General features: G+C 43.4%; 14 protein-coding genes across 14 annotated transcripts; 7 read left to right on the forward strand and 7 right to left on the reverse strand.

The window, feature by feature from the left end:
• Positions 1 to 10: 10 nt before the first annotated feature.
• On the reverse strand, positions 11 to 895 carry YHI9 (Yhi9p; the record flags this gene model as incomplete). The annotated part of the gene is made up of 1 exon (XM_056228405.1): positions 11 to 895. One exon carries the CDS (start codon positions 893 to 895, stop codon positions 11 to 13), a length of 885 nt encoding a protein of 294 aa, XP_056088129.1.
• Positions 896 to 1,200: 305 nt separating this feature from the next.
• SLT2 (mitogen-activated serine/threonine-protein kinase SLT2) lies at positions 1,201 to 2,646 on the reverse strand (the record flags this gene model as incomplete). The annotated part of the gene is made up of 1 exon (XM_056228406.1): positions 1,201 to 2,646. The coding sequence occupies one exon, from the start codon at positions 2,644 to 2,646 to the stop codon at positions 1,201 to 1,203; it is 1,446 nt and encodes a 481-aa protein (XP_056088130.1).
• A 485-nt stretch (positions 2,647 to 3,131) lies between these two features.
• On the reverse strand, positions 3,132 to 5,297 carry RRM3 (DNA helicase; the record flags this gene model as incomplete). The annotated part of the gene is made up of 1 exon (XM_056228407.1): positions 3,132 to 5,297. The coding sequence occupies one exon, from the start codon at positions 5,295 to 5,297 to the stop codon at positions 3,132 to 3,134; it is 2,166 nt and encodes a 721-aa protein (XP_056088131.1).
• Positions 5,298 to 5,653: 356 nt separating this feature from the next.
• ERC1 (Erc1p) lies at positions 5,654 to 7,507 on the forward strand (the record flags this gene model as incomplete). The annotated part of the gene is made up of 1 exon (XM_056228408.1): positions 5,654 to 7,507. One exon carries the CDS (start codon positions 5,654 to 5,656, stop codon positions 7,505 to 7,507), a length of 1,854 nt encoding a protein of 617 aa, XP_056088132.1.
• A 300-nt stretch (positions 7,508 to 7,807) lies between these two features.
• SKDI08G0770 (putative glutamate 5-kinase) lies at positions 7,808 to 9,208 on the forward strand (the record flags this gene model as incomplete). Its single annotated transcript, XM_056228409.1, has 1 exon — positions 7,808 to 9,208. The coding sequence occupies one exon, from the start codon at positions 7,808 to 7,810 to the stop codon at positions 9,206 to 9,208; it is 1,401 nt and encodes a 466-aa protein (XP_056088133.1).
• A 154-nt stretch (positions 9,209 to 9,362) lies between these two features.
• PIH1 (Pih1p) lies at positions 9,363 to 10,379 on the reverse strand (the record flags this gene model as incomplete). The annotated part of the gene is made up of 1 exon (XM_056228410.1): positions 9,363 to 10,379. The coding sequence occupies one exon, from the start codon at positions 10,377 to 10,379 to the stop codon at positions 9,363 to 9,365; it is 1,017 nt and encodes a 338-aa protein (XP_056088134.1).
• A 212-nt stretch (positions 10,380 to 10,591) lies between these two features.
• Positions 10,592 to 12,358, forward strand: NEL1 (GTPase-activating protein NEL1; the record flags this gene model as incomplete). The annotated part of the gene is made up of 1 exon (XM_056228411.1): positions 10,592 to 12,358. One exon carries the CDS (start codon positions 10,592 to 10,594, stop codon positions 12,356 to 12,358), a length of 1,767 nt encoding a protein of 588 aa, XP_056088135.1.
• Positions 12,359 to 12,605: 247 nt separating this feature from the next.
• On the forward strand, positions 12,606 to 14,012 carry BRL1 (Brl1p; the record flags this gene model as incomplete). The annotated part of the gene is made up of 1 exon (XM_056228412.1): positions 12,606 to 14,012. One exon carries the CDS (start codon positions 12,606 to 12,608, stop codon positions 14,010 to 14,012), a length of 1,407 nt encoding a protein of 468 aa, XP_056088136.1.
• Positions 14,013 to 14,229: 217 nt separating this feature from the next.
• On the forward strand, positions 14,230 to 15,957 carry PUT2 (1-pyrroline-5-carboxylate dehydrogenase; the record flags this gene model as incomplete). Its single annotated transcript, XM_056228413.1, has 1 exon — positions 14,230 to 15,957. One exon carries the CDS (start codon positions 14,230 to 14,232, stop codon positions 15,955 to 15,957), a length of 1,728 nt encoding a protein of 575 aa, XP_056088137.1.
• A 354-nt stretch (positions 15,958 to 16,311) lies between these two features.
• On the forward strand, positions 16,312 to 17,004 carry RRF1 (Rrf1p; the record flags this gene model as incomplete). Its single annotated transcript, XM_056228414.1, has 1 exon — positions 16,312 to 17,004. One exon carries the CDS (start codon positions 16,312 to 16,314, stop codon positions 17,002 to 17,004), a length of 693 nt encoding a protein of 230 aa, XP_056088138.1.
• A 119-nt stretch (positions 17,005 to 17,123) lies between these two features.
• On the reverse strand, positions 17,124 to 19,058 carry MSC7 (meiotic recombination directing protein; the record flags this gene model as incomplete). Its single annotated transcript, XM_056228416.1, has 1 exon — positions 17,124 to 19,058. One exon carries the CDS (start codon positions 19,056 to 19,058, stop codon positions 17,124 to 17,126), a length of 1,935 nt encoding a protein of 644 aa, XP_056088139.1.
• A 361-nt stretch (positions 19,059 to 19,419) lies between these two features.
• VMA10 (H(+)-transporting V1 sector ATPase subunit G) lies at positions 19,420 to 19,925 on the reverse strand (the record flags this gene model as incomplete). The annotated part of the gene is made up of 2 exons (XM_056228417.1): positions 19,420 to 19,761; positions 19,923 to 19,925. 2 exons carry the CDS (start codon positions 19,923 to 19,925, stop codon positions 19,420 to 19,422), a joined length of 345 nt encoding a protein of 114 aa, XP_056088140.1.
• Positions 19,926 to 20,179: 254 nt separating this feature from the next.
• On the forward strand, positions 20,180 to 21,277 carry BCD1 (Bcd1p; the record flags this gene model as incomplete). Its single annotated transcript, XM_056228418.1, has 1 exon — positions 20,180 to 21,277. One exon carries the CDS (start codon positions 20,180 to 20,182, stop codon positions 21,275 to 21,277), a length of 1,098 nt encoding a protein of 365 aa, XP_056088141.1.
• A 106-nt stretch (positions 21,278 to 21,383) lies between these two features.
• SRB2 (Srb2p) lies at positions 21,384 to 21,851 on the reverse strand (the record flags this gene model as incomplete). The annotated part of the gene is made up of 1 exon (XM_056228419.1): positions 21,384 to 21,851. The coding sequence occupies one exon, from the start codon at positions 21,849 to 21,851 to the stop codon at positions 21,384 to 21,386; it is 468 nt and encodes a 155-aa protein (XP_056088142.1).
• Between the last annotated feature and the right edge of the window lie 15 nt (positions 21,852 to 21,866).

A 21,866-nucleotide genomic window follows, 5' to 3' on the forward strand; every position in this document is an offset into this window, starting at 1 on the left:
ATTTATAATCTTAGAGTGCGATATTACCATCGATAACAGTAATTGCATGACCTGCCACATGGTATGAGGTGTTACCATCTCCTTCTTGAATAATCGAAGCGACAATATGACCATCCCTTTGCAGTCTTCCTCCCTGAGAAATAGTAATGCTTGTGGATTCTTCGAAATTGTAAAGTTCTTGTAGATATCTTGCAAGCGCCACCGAGCCACTTCCGCACACTGGATCTTCATTAACGTTTATCACTGGAGCAAATGCCCTCATTTCATAGGAATTTCTGATTGAAGCATTCTTTTTAGGACCTGCCAAAATAATTCCAACATGTTTATTCTGATTCGTTTGGTCTGCAAGCATAGTAAAATTCGGATTGGCATTTAAACAAGTCTCTGCATCGTCCACTAGCGCGACAATCCATTCTGGTCCTGTGTGCAGGAGGGCAGGAGCCGCAACGAATTTTAAGCCGATCGCTTGTTCGTAACCAGCAATCACGTCACTAGAGATGCCTTCGTAGTCCGCTATTGGAGCTTTAAAGCTGATTAGCCCCTCTTTAATTGTTAATGGTATCGCACCCGCTCCACATTCTTGAACAATCGAAGTAGCAGTTGTATTTTTGGTAAACTCAAGGAAAGCTTTACAAGATCCAATGGTCGGATGTCCAGCAAATGGCATTTCGTTTCTTGGGCTAAAAATCCTCAACTTGTAATCATATTTATTGTCGGACGGCTTGAATAAAAAAGTTGTTTCTGATAAGTTTGTCCAATTGGCAATTGCTTGTAATTCATTTTGAGTAACTTCACTTTCATCGATACTCAAGAAGTTTATCACCGCAACGGGATTTCCTTTGAACGGTTTCTCTGTGAATACATCAACTTGCTTAAAAGGCACTATTAAAGTCATATATAAATAGGTCCTTGGGTGTAGTTTTTTTAATTGCATAAGACTTAGGCAGACAATTGGGTTTCTTGGCTTGCTTTTATAATGAATGTAACGTATGGATGACTAATCTTGAAAGAGCGCAATCAGAAATTTAAGATTAGACAACAAGATTCCGCGGAATGCAGTAGATCGCCGTCAAATAGTATTTGACATATGAGCTACTGTTACAAGAACATAAATATACATATTGTATGTGTACATAGGTCTATGAATTAACATATGTAGTCATTCCCTTGCTTTTCGTTGTTCATCTTGATTATTTTATGCTAGAAATACTTTCTATCTAAGCCAAACTCCAGTTCTCTTTCAAGATCTAGAAGCGTGTCATTATCATCCTGAGGGGGAATATCAGTTGTAGTCCCAGGAGCAGGTCTCATTTCCATCAGACTTTCCTGGGGTCGGGGAGGGAAATCTGTATCATGCCTGGGCAAATTTTGAGAGTGGATACCAAACGATTCTTGTTGTGGCGCGACAGGGTTAGAAGGCGCGGCCATTTGTTTTGAATAGTTTTCTTCACCCATCCCATGTTTTCCATTATCTGCATTTGAAATAGGCTGCTGCTGCTGCTGCTGTTGCTGTTGCTGCTGCAACCGCTGTTGCTTTTGTTCTTCTAATAGTGGTTGTCTTACAAATCGTCTAAAGTCTTGCACTTCTTGTATAACCATTTGTTTCAAATCCTCCATGTCGTTAACGGATTCAAAACTAAATTCAAATTTTTCACTACAAACTGGTTCGTCTGCTGGATCATGCCATATAGACAAATAAGGGTGCTCCAGAGCTTCATCGACGGTGATTCTCCTTTGAGGGTCAAACGCGAGCATTTTCTCTAACAAGTCTAGCGCTTGTGAGTTGGCATTCGGGTATAAATTAACGAAAGGTACTTTTGGAATGAAACCTAGCTGATGGATGTAATCTTGAACATTCTTAGAGCCAATTCTTTTTAAAGTTTCATCTGGAGGTGTTCCCAAAACCTGTAATATTTGATTCAGTTGATTAACGTAGTCCTTCCCCTTGAATACTGGCTTCCCGCCGAGAAACTCCGCTAAAATACAGCCGGCTGACCATACGTCGATTGCCTTAGTATAGCCCTGATAACTTAACATGATTTCTGGAGCTCTATACCATCTCGTGGCCACGTACTCCGTCAAAAATTGACTGTTTTCTACTGGATTTTCAGAATAACCTCTTGCTAACCCAAAATCACAGATTTTTAACTGACAATCGGCATTAACAAGTAAGTTGCCGGGCTTCAAGTCACGATGCAAGACATCTGCGGAATGAATATACTTGAGCCCACATAATATTTGGTATGTGAAACTTTGATAGTGAGCATCCGTCAAAGGTTGACCAGATTTGATAATTTGATGCATGTCACATTCCATAAGCTCTTCATAAAGATATAGGCCATTGATAGACCCATCCGGATAAAAAACAATATCCATATCATAAAGACAAGTTATATTTTTGTGGCCTCTAAAATGCCTCAAAAGTTTTAATTCTCGTAGTGACCTTTTACAGAGTAACGTTTTCGAAAACACATTTGTCACCTTTTTGATAGCCACTGTAGTATCCTCGGCAGCTTCTGCAAACCGTGCTGAGCACACTATACCATATGCCCCATGTCCAATTTCTTTGATGAGTTGAAACCTCTTATCTACACTGAAATCTTGATTGAAGACTTTGAAAGTATGTCTCTCCATTTTGTCAGTCATCTCACAAACTTGTTTGTTATAAGCGTTCTTCTAGCCTTCTTATGCTATGATAACTCCAGCAAGAAACTCTGTGGCCGTTTAGATTTGGTAACTAAATCCGCAATTCGTTTCGTAGAATATATATATATATATATATATATATATATTTCACAACAGGGTCCTCAGTAAAACCTAATCGTCTCTGTCGGATTCGATCTTCACTTTTGGTTTGGCTTTCCCTTGGCTAGATCTCCTTTTTCAGATTCTATTTTTATCATTGAAACTTTCCGTTCAGCCAATATTTCGCAGCTTCGAAAAAACAAGATGATAAAAATCGCCGCATATGTAGGCTTAGTTTAATAAATTATCTTCACAAGAATTTTTCACGGATCTATTCATTTATATTGGTACAGATAGGTGTATACTTGTCGAGATTATGTAGAACAAAAAACATCGAAAAGAGGAAAAGAAGTCTAGAAAATAGCTATGCATTTGCTTCCCGCATGTCACTTTAACGTTTCCAAATGCTTGTAGAAATCTTTCACTTTACCATTGGTGCGAATTTTTCCAGGATCAAAGTGCAAGACCTGTAAACTATCCATGGTGACTGCTCTTGACAACGCAACATAAACTTGACCGGCTTCAAAGATTCTTCTTAAGTCGACTTTCAGTCTTTGGATGGTTTGACCTTGCGCCTTGTGAATAGACAATGCCCAGCATAGCATTAAGGGTATTTGGGTTCTTTCTAGCCCGACATTTTCTCTTGGAATATCAATAGGGAAACGCTCTGGCACCATGAGCTCATGAATGTACTTGTTTTTGCCCACTGTCCACCGAACATAGGGGAACCTTTCTTTATGGGGAGATATCTTGAGCGCATGATTTATCAATATTTTTAGACGTTCCAATCTAACTAATGGCCTGGCGTTAACATCTTGACGAAATTCTTTCGATTCCTTCAAAAGAGGGTTACCAATGACTCGGCTCACTAATCTCATATCCATGACAACCTCATCATCTATGATTTTGTAAATTTCTTTCATCCTGATCACCAATGATTCCGTAATGAAAAACAAGACTTTCCCCAAGGATCCGTTAACTAGCTCCACATCGGGACGGTTTTTTAACATCATAACTTGAGCGTCTTCCTTTAATGCGACAATTTTATCCACCATGAGCGAAGATTCCAATAGTGCTTGGTATCTTTCGGGCGCATTGTCCACAGCTTTAAATTCGTATAAGTCGCCAGGCAGAGATTGTAATTTCCTGACATTGGATAGTTCCACTTCTCTTCTCGTGGCATATAGCTCGGTAGGAGCAATGCCATCAGGATAATCTATATCTCTACTTAGGTTTCTTATTGTTTTGGTCATGTCAACGGTCAGTTCTCCGAATCTAATGGCATTCAAGATATTGATTAATTCATTATCCTGTTGTCTGAAGACTTTAGTCAATAAGATGGTTTTTTGAACACATCTTTTCCACATGTTACTTTCAAAACAAAATTTCACGACATTATTTTCATCTTTCTTAGCCACGGGTGGTAGTTGGAAAAAATCACCCGTCAAGACCAACTGAATCCCACCAAAGGGATCGTCGTTTTTACGAATTCTCCTCGCAATTTGCTCTAATTTATCCAATAGATTACCATCGATCATAGAAATTTCATCGATGATCAAAACTTTTGTATACCTCCACGCCGCCAATAGATCCTTTTGCGACAGTATTCTTTTCACCAATTGGTCGATAGTTTTGGTCCCGATCCCTATACCGGACCATTTATGCAATGTGGAGCCGCCGATGGTCACTGCGGCGAGCCCCGTCGAAGCAGTTATCGCAATCGTTTCTTTCCCATACAGAGAGCTCAATTGTCTTATAATGGTTTGTAGAATGACAGACTTACCTGTACCAGCACTACCTGTATAAAAGACGTTTGCCCTTTTTTTGATAATCAAGTCGACGACCGTTTCTTGTTCCCTTGTAAGTACAACGGGAGATGAAAGAGCATTTCTGTAGTTCATTGATTCCAAGTTCGATGCCGTTTTCCTCAAAAGCGGTTTTATTCTTTTTGGTACCGTGAGTTTTAGACCTTGGAACTCCATGGAAGGTTTTGACCTCTTTGCGGGTCTTTCCAAGTCAACGGAAGACTCTCCACTAGAACCGCCAATATTAATCGTACTGGTGAACGATAGTTGCCTAGATTCGGACTTCACACTGGTAACCTCTCGCAAAGTTTCATCTTCATCATAATGGTATGTTCTCTGCGTGGTGGAGGCAGATGCAGTCTTGTGCAAAGAATTAGTCATCGACGATGACCTACTAGGCTTCTTGTAACTATTGAGTCTGGGTGCACTGACCAGTTTTTTGAATTCTGCATCTGGATCGTCATCACCAAACGAACCCTGAGTCTGTGAAAATAAAGAGGACGAATTATTCCGTATCAACCTTGGCCTAGGGGACACAATTTTCGGTCGGCTACCTTCATCAGCACTTTCTAAATCAATTACCGTAGTAGGAACAGCTGCTGCTCTTTTCTTAGATCCCACAAAGAATGAAGATAGTGTTTGTTGCCTAAAGGCGTGAGTGCCTGATGCAGAATCGGCAGAGACGTTACCGTTCGAAGCTCTTTTGGACCATTGCTTCTTGTTCCCGGAGGCGTGCGACCTGAACATCGGGATAGGTTTCTCAACGGTGATCTCAGGAAGTCTTAGAACTCTCGTGTTCTTCTGCTTGTTGTTCGAGATGATGTTTATTTACATATTTTTGACGCAATATTATCGGAAAAACGCATACGCATTCGGGTGAGCCCTGTTATGGAAAAAAGTGAAAAAAAAATAAAAAATAGAAGAGTACGGCAACTTAAGAAAGAAAAAAAATTTCAGATAACGGCTAACCAGTAAAGAACCCTGGCAAAGAGAATAAATCCGGGAAGTGACCGACTTAAAGAGTGCTTTTTTTTAGATTTGTCAAGAGCCTGAGCTAACGGTGAAAAAGGAAGAAGAAGAAGAAGAAGAAGGAAGGAAGGATAATGTCTAAGCAATTTAGCCATACCACGAACAACAGGAGATCATCGATTATCTACTCCACGAGTGTCGGGAAAGCAGGGCTATTCACGCCTGCAGACTACATCCCACAGGAGTCAGAAGAAAACTTAATCGAGGATGAAGAGCAAGAAGGAAGTGAGGAGGAACCAACCCGGGCCGGCGATGAAGAAGGGATGGAGAGGGAAGGCGAGTACCATTCGTTGCTAGATGCCAACAATTCGCGGACATTGCAACAGGAAGCATGGGAGCAGGGCTACGACTCGCACGACCGCAAGCGTCTGCTGGACGAGGAGCGGGACCTGCTTATAGACAACAAGCTGCTTTCTCAAAACGGCAACAACGGAGGAGACATAGAAAGCCGTGGTCACAACCAAGTACCCGGGCCAGATGCCGAGGAAAGGCCCACCGAGATTGCAAATGCATGGGAGAGTGCCATCGAGAGTGGCCAGAAAATCAACACGACATTCAAGAGAGAAACGCAAGTCATCACGATGAACGCATTGCCGCTCATCTTCACTTTCATCCTGCAAAACTCATTGTCACTAGCGTCCATTTTCTCTGTCTCACACCTGGGCACGAAAGAGTTGGGCGGTGTGACTCTGGGGTCCATGACGGCTAATATCACGGGTCTTGCTGCTATCCAAGGCCTGTGCACATGTCTGGACACGCTATGTGCGCAGGCATACGGCGCAAAGAACTACCACCTGGTAGGTGTGCTCGTGCAGAGATGTGCCGTGATCACCATCTTAGCGTTCTTGCCAATGATGTACGTGTGGTTTGTTTGGTCGGAGAAAATTCTTGCGCTAATGATTCCCGAGAGAGAATTGTGCACCCTAGCGGCCAACTACCTACGTGTGACCGCGTTCGGTGTGCCAGGGTTCATCCTGTTCGAATGTGGGAAAAGATTCCTACAATGCCAGGGCATATTTCATGCGTCCACCATCGTGTTGTTCGTGTGCGCGCCTTTGAACGCGCTGATGAACTACGTACTAGTGTGGAATGACAAGATCGGGATTGGGTACCTGGGCGCGCCTCTGTCGGTGGTGATCAACTACTGGCTGATGACGATCGGACTGCTAATATACGCAATGACGACCAAGCACAAGGAGAGACCCCTCAAGTGTTGGAACGGCATCATCCCCAAAGAACAGGCTTTCAAGAACTGGCGCAAGATGATCAACTTGGCCATCCCTGGCGTGGTGATGGTGGAGGCAGAATTTCTCGGCTTCGAAGTGTTGACGATCTTCGCCTCACACTTGGGCACGGACGCCTTGGGCGCCCAGTCCATCGTCGCCACCATTGCGTCTCTCGCATATCAGGTACCCTTTTCTATCTCCGTATCTACGAGCACACGTGTGGCCAATTTTATCGGCGCGTCGCTATACGACAGCTGCATGATCACGTGCCGCGTGTCATTATTGTTGTCGTTTGTGTGTTCGTCGATGAACATGTTTGTTATTTGCCATTACAAGGAGCAAATCGCAAGCCTGTTCTCCACGGAGAACAATGTGGTGCAGATGGTGGTAGAAACACTACCCCTGCTCGCGTTCATGCAGCTATTCGACGCATTTAACGCGTCGACCGCCGGATGCCTACGTGGCCAAGGCAGACAGAAGATTGGTGGCTATATCAACCTGGTCGCCTTCTACTGTCTGGGTGTGCCCATGGCATACGTGTTAACCTTCTTGTATCACCTGGGCGTGGGCGGTTTGTGGCTAGGTATCACCAGCGCCTTAGTGATGATGAGCGTTTGCCAAGGCTACGCAGTGTTCCACGGTGACAAGCGCCTCATCCTCGGAGCGGCGCGCAAGCGTAATGCCGAGACCCATGCATCATGAAACCTGTCCAGGGTCGAGTGACGTATAGGGGGGGTGGGGGGCCGTGCGTCGCCCCCCACCCCCACCCCACCCCGCACTCGTTCTGGCCGTCTGGCCAATAATGTCGATAGTTTAAGGGTTCGCCATGTGGCGTGCCACCAGCAAAACAGTACATGTGTTCATACGGCACCAAATGCGCATGCATTGCATTGAAAATTTCTGTCCCTCATATATTTCTGCATGTGCATACGCATACCATACATGCATCCGAATATACGTACAATTATATATATATATATATATATATATATATAATTATGTATGCCATACGTGTATAGTGTGTATTGTGCATATGAATATTTATTTCTAATTTTTCGTCTTCGTCCCTCTCCCTCTCCCTCCATCCTATCCTGGCAAAGAAAAAATAGGCGCATTGAACGAAGAATGACTAAAGCGTTTACCATCGTAATCAAGCTGGGCAGCTCATCGCTTGTCGACGAGAGCACGAAAGAGCCAAAGCTGTCGATCATGACGCTGATCGTCGAGACCGTGACGAATTTGAAGCGCATGGGCCACAAAGTGATCATCGTATCCAGCGGCGGCATCGCGGTTGGGTTGGACGCGCTCAACATCCCGCACAAGCCCAAGCAGTTGTCTGAAGTGCAGGCGATTGCCGCCGTCGGACAAGGCCGTCTCATCGCGCGCTGGAACATGCTGTTCTCTCAATACGGTGAAGAAACCGCGCAAATCCTGCTCACGCGTAACGACATATTGCGCTGGAACCAGTACAATAACGCGCGCAACACCATCAACGAACTGCTGGCCATGGGCGTCATCCCCATAGTCAACGAAAACGATACGCTGTCCATCAGCGAGATCGAATTCGGTGATAACGACACGCTTTCCGCGATCACCGCTGCTCTCGTGGGTGCGGACTTCCTGTTCTTGCTCACGGACGTGGACTGCCTCTACACGGACAATCCACGCACTAACCCGAACGCCCGCCCCATAGTGCTTGTCCCGGAGCTATCCGAGGGCCTGCCCGGCGTCAACACTTCCAGCGGTTCAGGCTCCGAGGTCGGCACGGGCGGAATGCGCACCAAACTCATAGCCGCCGACCTCGCCTCTAATGCCGGTATCGAAACTATCGTGATGAAGAGCGACCGGCCCGAGTACGTGCCGGCAATCGTCGACTACATTCAACACCACTTCCACTTCAACCCGCCCTGCTACGCCGGAAACGGCACGCAGCAGCAATTCCTGGAGCTGCAGGATGCGGAACTCGAACAGCTGCGCCACCACAACGTGCCCCTGCACACTAAGTTCTTGGCTAACGACAACAAGCACAAGCTCAAGAACAGGGAGTTCTGGATCCTGCATGGGCTCATCACCAAGGGCGCCATCATCATCGACGAGAACAGTTATGACCGGCTCTTGTCCAAGGACAAGGCCAGCCTGACTCCAAACGCGGTGATCGAGGTCCGGGACAACTTCCACGAACTTGAGTGTGTCGACCTCAAGATTGGCAAACGACTGCCCAGCGGCGACTTGGACGACTCGCAGCCGATTCAGTGCGTCGGGCGGGTCCGCTCCAATTATACCAGTTTGGAGCTTGCCAAGATCAAGGGCTTGCCGAGTGAGAGGATCCACGATGTCTTGGGCTACAGCGTCAGCGAGTACGTTGCCCACAGAGAAAACATTGCCTTCCCTCCGCAGTTTTAAACACAAGAAAAAATTAAAAATAAAATCTGTTATAGATGTATGTATCTTATTTCTCCCCTTTTTTTTTCCTCCTTTTATATATATATATATATATGTACTCGTTCGTATCAGCCACAACAACACAAAACAAAAGAAAGAACACATATACGTTAGTTCAAATGTAGATGTACAGCTTGCGTTCCTTGGCAATGTGGAAAATCTTGATATCTGCCGCGCTGCTGACTATGTCGCACGGCAACGGTATGCTGAGCTTTTCGTTAATGTACAACACGTTCTCTGCCGCGCTGTAGCTCGGGAAGAACAGGCCCGGTTTCGAATTCTTAGCCTTGTCCTCAATGAGGATCCGCAGCTTGTACTCCGCCCCACCGTACCTCTTCATCTTCACTTCATATTCGGACGTGTCTTCCTGATCATCCCGCGCCACAACAGACTCCTCGTCTCTCTTGCGTGCGACTTCGCTCTCGTCGATCTCCTCTATTTTGACTCCGGGGGACTCTTTGGCCGCGGGAAACAGTGGTGGCAGTGTCTCGTCGTCGTCGTCGCCACCATCATTATCGTCGCTGACTCTCAGCATGCTCATCGGGTCTCTGGCCTCCTGTTCTATGATCTCATGCATCTTCGTCTTGTAATCCCGCTGCAAGTCATCGTTCAAAATTTCTAGCGCGGGAATCTCTGCACCTTTCTGCTTCATCTTGGGGAAAGCAATGTGGTCCCTGCACAATGCCACTGAATCACGGATCTCGCACGACTCCAGGCACCATTCCACCAGTATCTCCCGCAGCTGGATGTCCTCGCGTATCCAACGCGAGCAGTCGCTGTGTATGCAGCAGTCCCACGTGTAGCACTCTTGTCCCTTCTTGTCATGGTCCCTGCGATAACACGATGTGATGATGGGGATTTCCCACTCGTTCTGAATAATGAGCGGGAACACTATTCTCGCATCGAAGTCGGTCTCAGGTTTTGGCACCAGCTGGGAGTGGCAAACGTTGATGAACACCTTCTTGCCCTCCTGTAACTTCTCTGGGCCACTACTGGATATTAGTTTTGTTTTTATGACGAAATCCGCAATGGGCTCGATCTTGGACACCGATCCGCCCGCAGACTCTATTGTTACGTACTTGCTCTCATTATTGTGGCGTTGCTTAATTGGTCTTAATAGGAAATCTGCCATCACTTGCGCTTAGCACTGTCAGCTCTTGATTGCTCTTTCTATTTTTGTTCTTCCATATATTTGCTTTACCTGTGTTGAAATGGTTCATTTTTCTTCAACTTCTATTGTTTCATGATAGCTGGAAAAAAAAGGAAACTGCCCATCATATCATAGGGTTTCCCACTTGCGCAATGCCATGATTTCGCAATGGTTTCTGTCCAAGGAACACGTCCATGAGCTCTGCAATCAATTTTCTTTATGAACCTTTCTCCAGTAGCGGCGGAACACAGTCTCACGACCAAGGTTTAAAATGTGCTAAATGCGTGAAGAAAGAGCCGTTTGAAAGAAGAACCATCATAATTATAGACGCTATTTGCGCCCCCCATGAACTGGACCACTTAGCTGCCACGCTATGTAATGCACCCATTCTAAATGACGACGACTTTATATCGGTGGTTGCCGTCAACCGGTCAGGCCATGTTGTTTTACACAATGTTGCCGGCTCCAAGCATAGTACAGTGTTTTCAATTAATGAGCTTATGACCCAATATAATCTTACTAAATTGAATACCAGTTATTTCGAGAAAAGGATACGAGAGAATGACCAAACTCCATATTGGTTTGATAAATCCGCCCAAAATTCTTTGAAAGAGCTATTGCGGGAAATCTGCGAAACTGCGAGCAAAGGCCAAGGCAATTCCAAAAGGGACAAGCGTTGTACCGGGTTAGCGTTATTGGTGTCCTCCGTGCTGGCTTCTCAATGCATTTCGTCAAGTTGTTGTAATATAGTTTCATTCCTCAACGGTCCATGTACAAAGGGTGGCGGCAAAGTCATGTCAAGGGAACGCAGCGAACATATGAGGCAAAACCACCACTTTGATTCGGAAAATCCAAAATTGCAACTGTCAAAAAATTCAAGAAAGTTTTATAGGAAGTTTGCGGAGAAGTTTGGAAGGGAAAATCTGATTTATGAATTTTTCATTAGCTCGTTGGATCAGATCGGCGTACTGGAAATGGCGCCATTAATAAGCTCATCAATTGCTGTTTCTCAATTTGATTCATTCAATGATGATAGGTTCGACAAATCTTTCCAGAAATATTTGAGCTTGCGTAACCAAAACGCTATTTATAACTGTCAGTCGAAATTAATAACTACAAGGAACACTTCTATCATAAACGGGGTTCCTACTAACATTTTGAACCCTAAGCATATATCTCTCCCCGTGAAAATCCCACTACATCGTAGCTCCACAAGTAATACCGTAAAGTTTCAAACCACATTTGAAAATCAACGACAAAAATATACAAGAACTGAAACTGCTTTGCTACCGAATCCTGATGATCCCTTTCGGATTCAAAATGAGATTGTACTATCAATGAAAAAAATGGCTTCAGAAATTGTTGGTGACTTCGACTACTCATCCCATCGTGCCAAGAAATTACTCAAGCAATTGATCCTACTACCAAACCAAATCCGGGAAACAGACATAGACAGAGTGAAACTTATAGAATGGTGTTATTATTTATATAAGTCACCCCTACTATCGACCAGGAATACTTCTTTGGATGAAAGATATCTCTTCCTTCATCAAATACTTAATTCTAATCGAAACACTTGTCTGTCACTTTGTAAACCATATATTTGGGGATATGACGATTCAAAACAAGACTGGGTCGTATTGGATATTCCATTAACAAGAGCTCAGATACTTCAAGAAACTAAATACACTTTATGTGTCGATGGCGGATCATATCTAGTTTTAAGGATGGGTGAGCTTTTGCAGAAGGAGGGTCGGGAGTTTTGTTGCAGGCTTTTGAATGATTTACAGAGGTTTCCGCAACCCCTATACGTCGAGACTAAAATAGGTGGTAGTCAGGACCGCTTCCTGAAGAGTAAAATCATTCCTTTGGATAACACCGACAAAAAAACTCTTGATACAGAGGATATGTCATTCCAAGAATTTTCCAATTTATGTACCAGCCCAAATAGAAACAAATAAATACACGTTAAATACTCTTTTTCCACTTTGCGACGCCTGGATTGGCAAAAACAAAAAACTAAAGAAAAAAAAACCTTTGATAAAATAGAGTAAAATTCCTCAAGACAATAGAGAATACAAAAGCAAAATCGGCCTTTAATTTTATCAAAGGTATAGCATCGCATCAGATAGTCGCTTACTTATGGCAATACTTGTGTGTTGAGTAGTTGTATTATAGCATTATATAAAATATTACAAAGGGCATCACATGGAGAGTTTTGGAAATTTGAGTATAGGAGACAGTTTCACTGGCGGAATGGAACATGTTGATGAGGAACTAGTAGGTCTTTCCAACCTAAGTATATCGAAAAATGGGCCAGCTTTATCCCCGCAACTTATTAACCGGTTCATGCCCCATTTTCCTTCAAGCCCATCACCTCTGCGAAATACATTAGATTTTAGTGCTTCTAACGATGATGAAGATGACCGAATGGAGATAGATGAGATTGACGACACAAGTTTTGAAGAAGAATGCAGCAGTGAGCCAGTTAAAGCTCCTGTTGAGGTGAAAAAAGAGTCCATGGTGGAAGAAATCGAAGCCACGCCAGAAGACAGAAAAGAGCAGGAAAATAGTGAAAGACAAGATCGAAACCTACGTGAGAATGAGAATATTGTTTCACCGCATCATTCAACCGTCATAAAGGCATTGTTGTCACCAACGGATCTAGGTGTAGCCGCAGCTACCAAAGTGGAAAGTGTTGTTCCAATACAATCAGCTAAGCTAGGCAGCAATAAAATTTCAGAAAGCAATACAGGAGGTGAAAATATAAATCAAAATGAAGAAGTCGAGGATGAAATTAACTTACCAATTGGGGGGGGCAAATCAAGCAAATACACAAATGCGTTCGATTCTGAGGTCATTAAAAGGGAATTAAGATCAAGATCGAAATATCAACCGATTCAAGTCTCGTTCAATACACACAATTATTTCTATTCAGATAAGGACGGCATCAAGACATATTCTCTTACGAAACCAAATGACAATGGAGTAGATGAATTTTATGACCAAAACGGTGCTTTCAAATTGCCCAAACCATGGTCACCCAATTCGCATCCGGCATCAAGAGCATCATACGCCCTGATGTCATATTTACAGTTATTTCTCAATGCAATCACTTCAATCGTGATTTTCTCTTTTATACTCTCCTTTGTCTTGGCGCTTCGAAAGGACTTAAAATCCACATGGGAACAAAGAAAGCACGAACTGCACTACGAATCAAAGAACTGCCAAGAACAATACATCACAAATCGTTGCAACCAGACGCCGGGTTTACCGGCTCTCAGTGAACAGTGTGCGATATGGAAACAATGCATGAATAGAAACAACGACATCTTCTTCCGTGCAAGATCGACGTTGAGCGCAAAGTTGCTCGGAGATATTATCAACTCATTCATAGATCCGTTAAACTGGAAAACATTATTTGTCATATTCTGTGGTGTCATAACTTGGTGCTTCAGTTCGAATTTCCTACTGGGATTCGTAAGAGCAAAGAGTTACTACGGTGATGGCATTAAAAGATATCCCTTACCAGCTCCGCCGACAACACCGACAACACCGACATCACAATCATCTGAGGCATCTTCTGGAGATAGCTCACGATTGCTCAAGCAGTGAATCGCGCTATCTTGGGTGGTAATCATGCTTATCTATGTCATCGGAATGCTCGGGAAGCCAACTCCGAGGACGACAAAATTATAGGTGGCTGTTATATAAAGGGTGAGGGAATACTCGGCTCTACCCCAAACATGTATCTTAGGCAAATATGTAACAATAAAAGCAAGCCAGCATTACGCGTAGTATATAGCAAACCCAATTCAAGTCAAGAGTAATCATGCTAACCGCTAGGAGTTTTAAATTGACATATTTCAAAAGATCTCTCTCACAACTAAGTCACATCAAGCCTCCCAAGCATATTAGAAATGAACCTATAAAGCCATTTGGAAATACTGATTTAAAGGATTGGGACTTGCTGAGGGCCTCTCTTATGAAATTCAAGAGTTCTTCTTTAGAGGTGCCACTAGTCATCAATGGCGAAAGAATATACGACAATAATGAAAGAGCCTTGTTCCCGCAGACTAACCCCGCGAATCATCAGCAGGTGTTGGCAAACGTCACTCAGGCTACTGAAAAGGACGTTATAAATGCTGTGAAAGCAGCCAAGGATGCCAAAGAGGATTGGTACAAGCTACCATTTTACGATAGGTCTGCCATTTTCTTGAAAGCCGCTGACTTGATTTCTACCAAGTATCGTTATGATATGTTAGCTGCTACTATGCTGGGACAAGGCAAAAATGTGTACCAAGCAGAGATAGATTGTATTACCGAATTGTCCGATTTTTTCAGATACTACGTCAAGTATGCCTCAGATCTATATGCTCAGCAACCCCTGGAATCAGCAGATGGTACCTGGAACAAAGCTGAATATAGGCCATTAGAAGGGTTTGTTTATGCAGTTTCACCATTCAATTTTACTGCTATTGCAGCAAACTTAATTGGTGCCCCCGCTCTTATGGGTAATACCGTTGTATGGAAACCATCTCAAACCGCTGCTTTGTCAAACTATCTATTGATGACTGTTTTGGAGGAAGCAGGATTGCCAAAGGGTGTTATTAATTTCATCCCAGGTGATCCTGTTCAAGTCACCAACCAGGTACTGGCTGATAAAGACTTCGGAGCCCTACATTTTACCGGCTCTACCAATGTTTTCAAGAGTTTGTATGGTAAAATCCAAAATGGTGTTGTCGAAGGGAAATACAGAGATTATCCACGTATTGTTGGTGAGACTGGTGGAAAAAATTTTCATTTAGTTCACCCAAGTGCCAACATCTCACATGCGGTGCTCTCAACTATTAGAGGTACTTTTGAATTCCAAGGTCAAAAGTGCTCTGCGACTTCCAGGTTGTATCTACCAGAGTCAAAAAGTGAGGAATTCTTATCCGATATGTTTGGCATCCTACAACAGCAAAACGTTGTTCCAATGAACACCTCTGCAAGTCCAATATCGGGTGGAAATTTACGTGGATTCTTAGGTCCCGTGATCCATGAACAGAGTTTCGACAAATTAGTTAAAGTAATCGAAGAAGCAAAGAAAGACCCTGAGTTGGAAATCCTTTACGGGGGTCAATACGATAAAAGTCAAGGCTGGTTTGTTGGACCCACAATAATCAAAGCAAAGAGACCAGACCATCCATACATGTCAACCGAATTCTTTGGTCCTATATTAACAGTTTATGAGTATCCTGATCTAGAATTCAACAAAATTTGTGATGTTCTCGATAAAACAAGTCAGTACGCTTTAACTGGTGCGATTTTTGCCAAAGACCGTAAAGCAATCGAATATGCGGATGAAAAACTGAAGTTTAGTGCAGGTAATTTTTACATCAACGACAAGTGTACTGGCGCGGTTGTGTCTCAGCAGTGGTTTGGTGGTGCAAGAATGAGTGGTACTGACGACAAAGCCGGTGGTCCAAACATTTTAAGTAGATTTGTCAGTATTAGAAACACTAAGGAGAACTTCTACGAATTGACCGATTTCAAATATCCATCTAACTACGAGTAAACGACCTTAGCTGAACGTAGCGCGAACTTTTTCTCTCTAATCATTTCATCTATGTGCACACGTGAATGTTAAATTCTCAGAGATAATGTTTTGATTATGTCATTAGTTTATTCCCAATATTCATCTATTCAAGTATATAGTTCAAAAATATTCATCAAATCAATCGTGTAGAATTAATTTCAATAGTCTCAACTGATCCATTCACTGTCCTCTTTATTTACCACGTATTTTATTTTTAGCGTGAAGGCCGTCTCCGAGTACCGAACTGCAATCTCATAAATAAATAGCAAACCTAAGAATCGCCAATTTGAGTGAACAGCACCGCTAGGCGAAAAAATTTGACATTAAGAAACAATGCTTTCAACGACTACCAGATCAAGTGTTAGGCCTTTTATCACTACCTGTCTATTTAACCGTTCATTTAGTCAATCTTTCATCGTTTTGAAAAAGAAAACATCCCCCCCAATTGAGAAGGTCGAAGAAGATGAAGTTGACGTCAATCAACTGCTGAAAAAAGCAGAAGCTCAATTTAAGAAGACTTTAGAGACACAGAAACAGAAGTTGAATGAAATAAAGCAGGGAAATTTTAACCCTAAAGTATTCAATAGTTTAATGTTCAAGAACAACAAGAATTTTACAGACATGGCTACCACATCGTTGAAGGGTAAAAATGCGCTCTTAATAACCGTTTACGATCCCAAAGATGTGAAGACTGTGATAAGCGGGGTCCTTGCTGCCAACTTGAATCTAACTCCTGAGAGAATTCCTAATAATGATTTGCAATTGAAAGTTTCATTACCACCACCAACGACAGAATCTCGATTAAAAGTAGCTAAGGACCTAAAGAGAGTATTCGAAGAATATAAGCAATCGTCACTGAAAGACTCATTGGGAAGTATTAGGGGTCATATTTTAAAGGAATTCAAAAGCTTCAAGAAAGATGATGCTGTTAGAAAAGCCGAACGTGATTTGGAAAAACTGCATAAAGATTACGTAGGCAAGCTACATGACCAATTCGAACAAGTGGAGAAAAGTGTTGTGAAATAATTAGTTTCATGAAATGTATAAAGTTAAAAATCATAAATCTTGTATATAAAAGTTCATATTATATAATAATAAATATCATGAATAGATAATACTATGTACCTTGTCTCCGTTAAGCCCAATCAACTGGCTTCTTTAGCTAATGAAAGGAGTGACTTTATTCTTTGCCAAGTAGAGTTTGTGTAGGCACCTACAATGAAGCTTTTCACAAAATTCCAGGCCTTAGCATTGTTCCGGATAGGATAATCTAATGGTTTTGGAATTTGAGTGGAAACAAATGGCAAAGTGTCAAAACAAACACTTTTGGCATTGCATAGACCCAATAGACCCTCTTCACCACCAAATTTACCATAGCCGGAACCATTGATACCACCAAATGGTAGTTGACAAACATAGAATGTGGCAAAATCATTAATGGCGACATTACCAGTTTGTAAGCTATTTGCCACATAATTACATTCTTTGATGTCTGAACCAAATACAGAGCCACCTAGACCAAATGGCGCGGAGTTGGCCAACTGGACACAGTGGTCAGTATCTTTAGCTTTCATCATGACTAAAATCGGACCAAACACTTCGTTTTGTGCAATTTTCATTTCTGAAGTCACATCTACCAAAAGAGTTGGTTGGAAATAATGACCTTGAGGATATTTTGGATGTTTGAAACGAGAACCACCATGGAGTAAACGTGCACCCTTTGCCACAGCATCTTTAACCAAGGCTTCCAGCTCATCAAATCTGTTATCGGATATCATTGCACCCATATCGACGCTCTCCAAATGGTCAATATCAGAGCCTTGGCGTAATGGATTTGCTGTCATGCGATCGTTTAAGATCTTGACTAAATCACCATAGTTTTCCTTACTGACAATGACTCTTTCAATACCGATACAATTCTGTCCCGATGATTGGAAAGTGCCCCTCATGATAATAGAAGACAAAGCATTCAAGTTCTTGGCTGAATCCAGGACAATAAAGGCATCCTTGCCGCCAAGCTCTACCACTACGGGGGTCAATGATTTGGCAGCACATTTTAGAATATAATGAGCAACGGGTTGACTACCAATAAAAGTGATATGTTTGAAACCTGGATGAGAGGTGAAATAATTTGCGGAATCGTCATTCTCTGTGGGAGGTAAACAGTAGCATAGCTGGACCAAATTCGGGTCTTCCTCACAAGCCTCCAGGCATTTGCGGGTCAATTCGACGAAAAATTCAGAAGACCAGACAACCTGCTCAGAGCACTTCACCACAATGGCGTTCCCAGTGAAAAGGGCGGCGATAATGGGACCTAACAAATTGTGGAACGGATAGTTCCATGAAACAATGGAGCTGATCACACCCAATGATTCATAACGGATTTCGGCACCCTTGTACCATTTCATAAAGAAGTTAGTTGGACCGGGACGTCTTGAAGTTTGTAACGCTCTTTGGCCGTATTTGATAGTCCATTGAATTTTTTCTAAAGTGACCAAGATCTCACCCATGGAAGCGTCCAGCATTGTCTTCCCTGAGTCTCTACACGCTACTCTTGCGATAAGGTCTTGATTGTTTATGATGTAATCGTGCAAAGATGCTAGGACTCTCAATCTTCGTGAGAAGTCAGAACGACCCCAAGTAGATTGGGCTCTCTTTGCCTTTGAGACCATTTCATCTATCTCTGCTGTTGTCTTTGATGGGAAAGAACCAAGATATTGGCCTGTTGCGGGACAATGGCATTGAATGGAGTTTGGTTCGTCAGGGTTCCATGTGCTGGTGGATACGGATCTTTTGCCCTTCCAGTTATTTTGAGCAGGTTCCGGTGTGGGAATGGAGAACTTGACTGGTTTACAGGATGAGGAGCACTTTGCTGGGGTGAAAATTATCTTGACGAAGACATACAGAGTGAAAATACTGGCAACCAAGGTTGTAATGCCAATAAGTTTTTGGTTATCTTGAATAATTTGAGGTTGAAAACGCAGTATTGCGTTCTGCTTTTCCAACCATAGATTGAAGTAAGCCTGAACCGTAGAATTCAAATGGTTAATCATGTCTGTATTCAGATAGACCTTGGCCATGATGGATAAAGGGTCAATAGAAACAGAGGGGAAAGTAGAAGATGATCAAAGATCGTATTGTCTTACAAATACTATTATTATTATTATTATTATATAGCAATTCCCATCGGCGTTTAGCGTTCTTCGTTAACAAGAATAGGAATACTGACCATTTTTTCCTTTACAACCGATATATAATAACAGATATTGACTATACCTGTACTCGTTTAGCAAAAGAAAGAAAGAAAAAAAAAAAAAAAATGGCTGAATCGGCAAAGCGAGAGTCGCAAAAGCTGAATGCAATGTCAGTTTATACATTTTTATTCTATTGAGATTATATTATAAAAGATATATGATTAGAAAACTAAAATGTAACGCAATATTACAAGGCATTGATGTGGACTTCGGCAGAAGGCTTGATGACGGTCTCGATCAAAATCTTGACAACGTCGTCCTTCTTCTTTTCGGCGATTCTCTTGATCTCAACTAATTCACCTTGCACACCAGCTTCAGCGTTCTTTTCCAATTCGCCAACACCACCAGCGTTCTTCTGTTCGAATTCCTTCAATTCCTTATCTTTCTGGGTCTTGTATGAATCGATTTCCTTGGCTGCATCAGTCTTGGCTTGCTTCAACTTATCTTGTCTGTACTTTCTGGCCTTTGATACTATTTCGTGGGCTTCTTTTTCAGCTTGTAGTAGGGTGGCAATTCCGTTCTTTTGCGACTACACAGGTTATTATACCATATGAGCAACCATGAAAAACCAATACCTTGTCACGAGGTACCGGTTCAACAAGAGAGCACAATTAAAAAAAGTAGTTTTCATGTTAGTAAGATTGTTTGTTGGGAGACAGATGATTTGATACATCGTATCATAGCACATACCATTCTGATTTGTGTGTGTATTTGTGCACGCTTTGTAGGTTGCAGGAAAAAGAAAATTGTATTGTTTAAGGTGCAACTGCTTTATCTATGACGCTCCCTTTTAGAGATGAAATTTTTGATACCCACGGCGGGGTAACGACTGAAAAAATTTATGACAATAGTGATGTGCATATATATATATATATGGAAAGGCACATGCGATGAGATAAGTATGGATGGGAATGAGGATACAGGGCAAGTTGTGATATTGTGTGACGATGGTGTTATGTGGCGTATGTGGGAAATGCGACTTTAAGTACAAGTGTCCCAGGTGTCTGGTGCAATCGTGCTCTTTGGAGTGTTCCAAGAAACATAAAGTGAGGGATGATTGTTCAGGGCAAACTCATGATCCAAAGGAGTATATATCGAGCGATACACTGAAACAGGCAGACGATGAGAGGCACGAACGGAACGCTTATATACAGAGAGATTACAACTATCTGACGCAGTTGAAGCGGATGGTGCAGGTGCAGAAGATGGATGCTAGGGTGAAGAACAAACGAGTGCTGGGGCCTGCGGGCCATGGCGGTAATCTGAAAAGGAGGAGATACGATGTGGACGAGAACGACCGTGAAAACGTGGAGTGCCAGCGGATTATTAGAAGGGGGGTGAACTGTTTAATGTTGCCCAAGGGGATGCAGCGGTCATCGCAGAACAGAAGCAAGTGGGACAAGACGATGGACCTGTTTGTATGGAGCATAGAGTGGATTGTATGTCCTATGCCAATGGAGGGCGATAACAACGAGGTTTTCAGGCATGTGAGCCACCGGATCAAGGAGACGGACTTCCTGGTCCAGGGCATGGGCAAGAACGTTTTCCAGAAGTGCTGTGAGTTCTACCGCTTGGCTGGAACATGCAGTGCCCAGGAGGGCGAAGACGGCTCAGAGACCAAGGAGGAACGGACGGAGATCTTGCAGAAGAGCGGACTCAAATTCTACACGAAATGGTTCCCATACAACACCACACATATAACGGATTCCAAAAAACTGGTGGAGTTGGCGATCCATGAGAAATGCATTGGAGAGCTATTGAAAAACACGACGGTGATCGAGTTCCCGACGATCTTCGTCGCCATGACGGAGAACGACTTGCCAGAGGGCTACGGGGTGGTGCACGAAGAGACACGCAGGGTGGAGCGTACGGACACGCTGAACAAGTTCGTTGACGATGTAAAGGAAGTGGAGGACGTTGAAGAAAACCCTCAGCCGACAGAGGAGCCCGTGCAGAGGAAGACGCCGGATGCCGGTGGTAGCGACAGCGACAGTGACAGCGACGACTACAACCCGGGCCTGTCCATGGATTTCCTCACCGCATAACCCAGAGTAGAGTACATTACATAGGATTTTTAGATAATTTTTCGATTATTTCTTACTTATAGACGGTGGTATACAGAAAAAAGCAAAAAAAAAACAAAAACCTCCCTCAGGATTCCAGGGCACAGACGTACTGATACGCCAAATCGCAAATGTCGTTGTGCGAGTCCGCGGCCATTGAGTCAGATGAGGTCTTGTAGTCCTTGGCGTGGATTTCAGCCAGGTGCGCCTCAATGCCTGCGACCCTGGCGTCGAACTCGCCACCTTCGTCCGCCACCTGCAGTTCTATCAGCAGACCCTTGAACCCGGTGGAGGAGAAAAGGTTGACTAGTCGCACGGTGAGCCCATCCAGGATCAGCGTCTCGCCGGAATCGCCCTTGATGAGCTGTCTCTGCATCCAGATGTTGGACAGCTTCGAGGACAGGATGGTGTCGATGGACTCTGGAACGCCCGTAGACGAGCCGTTGAACACCAGGGCCGGAGGGATGTCCGCGGCGGCAGCAGTGGTGACTACGGCGGACTTGTCCTTGATCAGCACCGTTTGCCGAGCATGGTGGTGGAAGGTTATCGAGTACATGAGCTTGGAGACTTC

The sequence above is a fragment of the Saccharomyces kudriavzevii genome (assembly GCF_947243775.1).
Source record: "Saccharomyces kudriavzevii IFO 1802 strain IFO1802 genome assembly, chromosome: 8".
NCBI lineage: Eukaryota > Fungi > Ascomycota > Saccharomycetes > Saccharomycetales > Saccharomycetaceae > Saccharomyces > Saccharomyces kudriavzevii.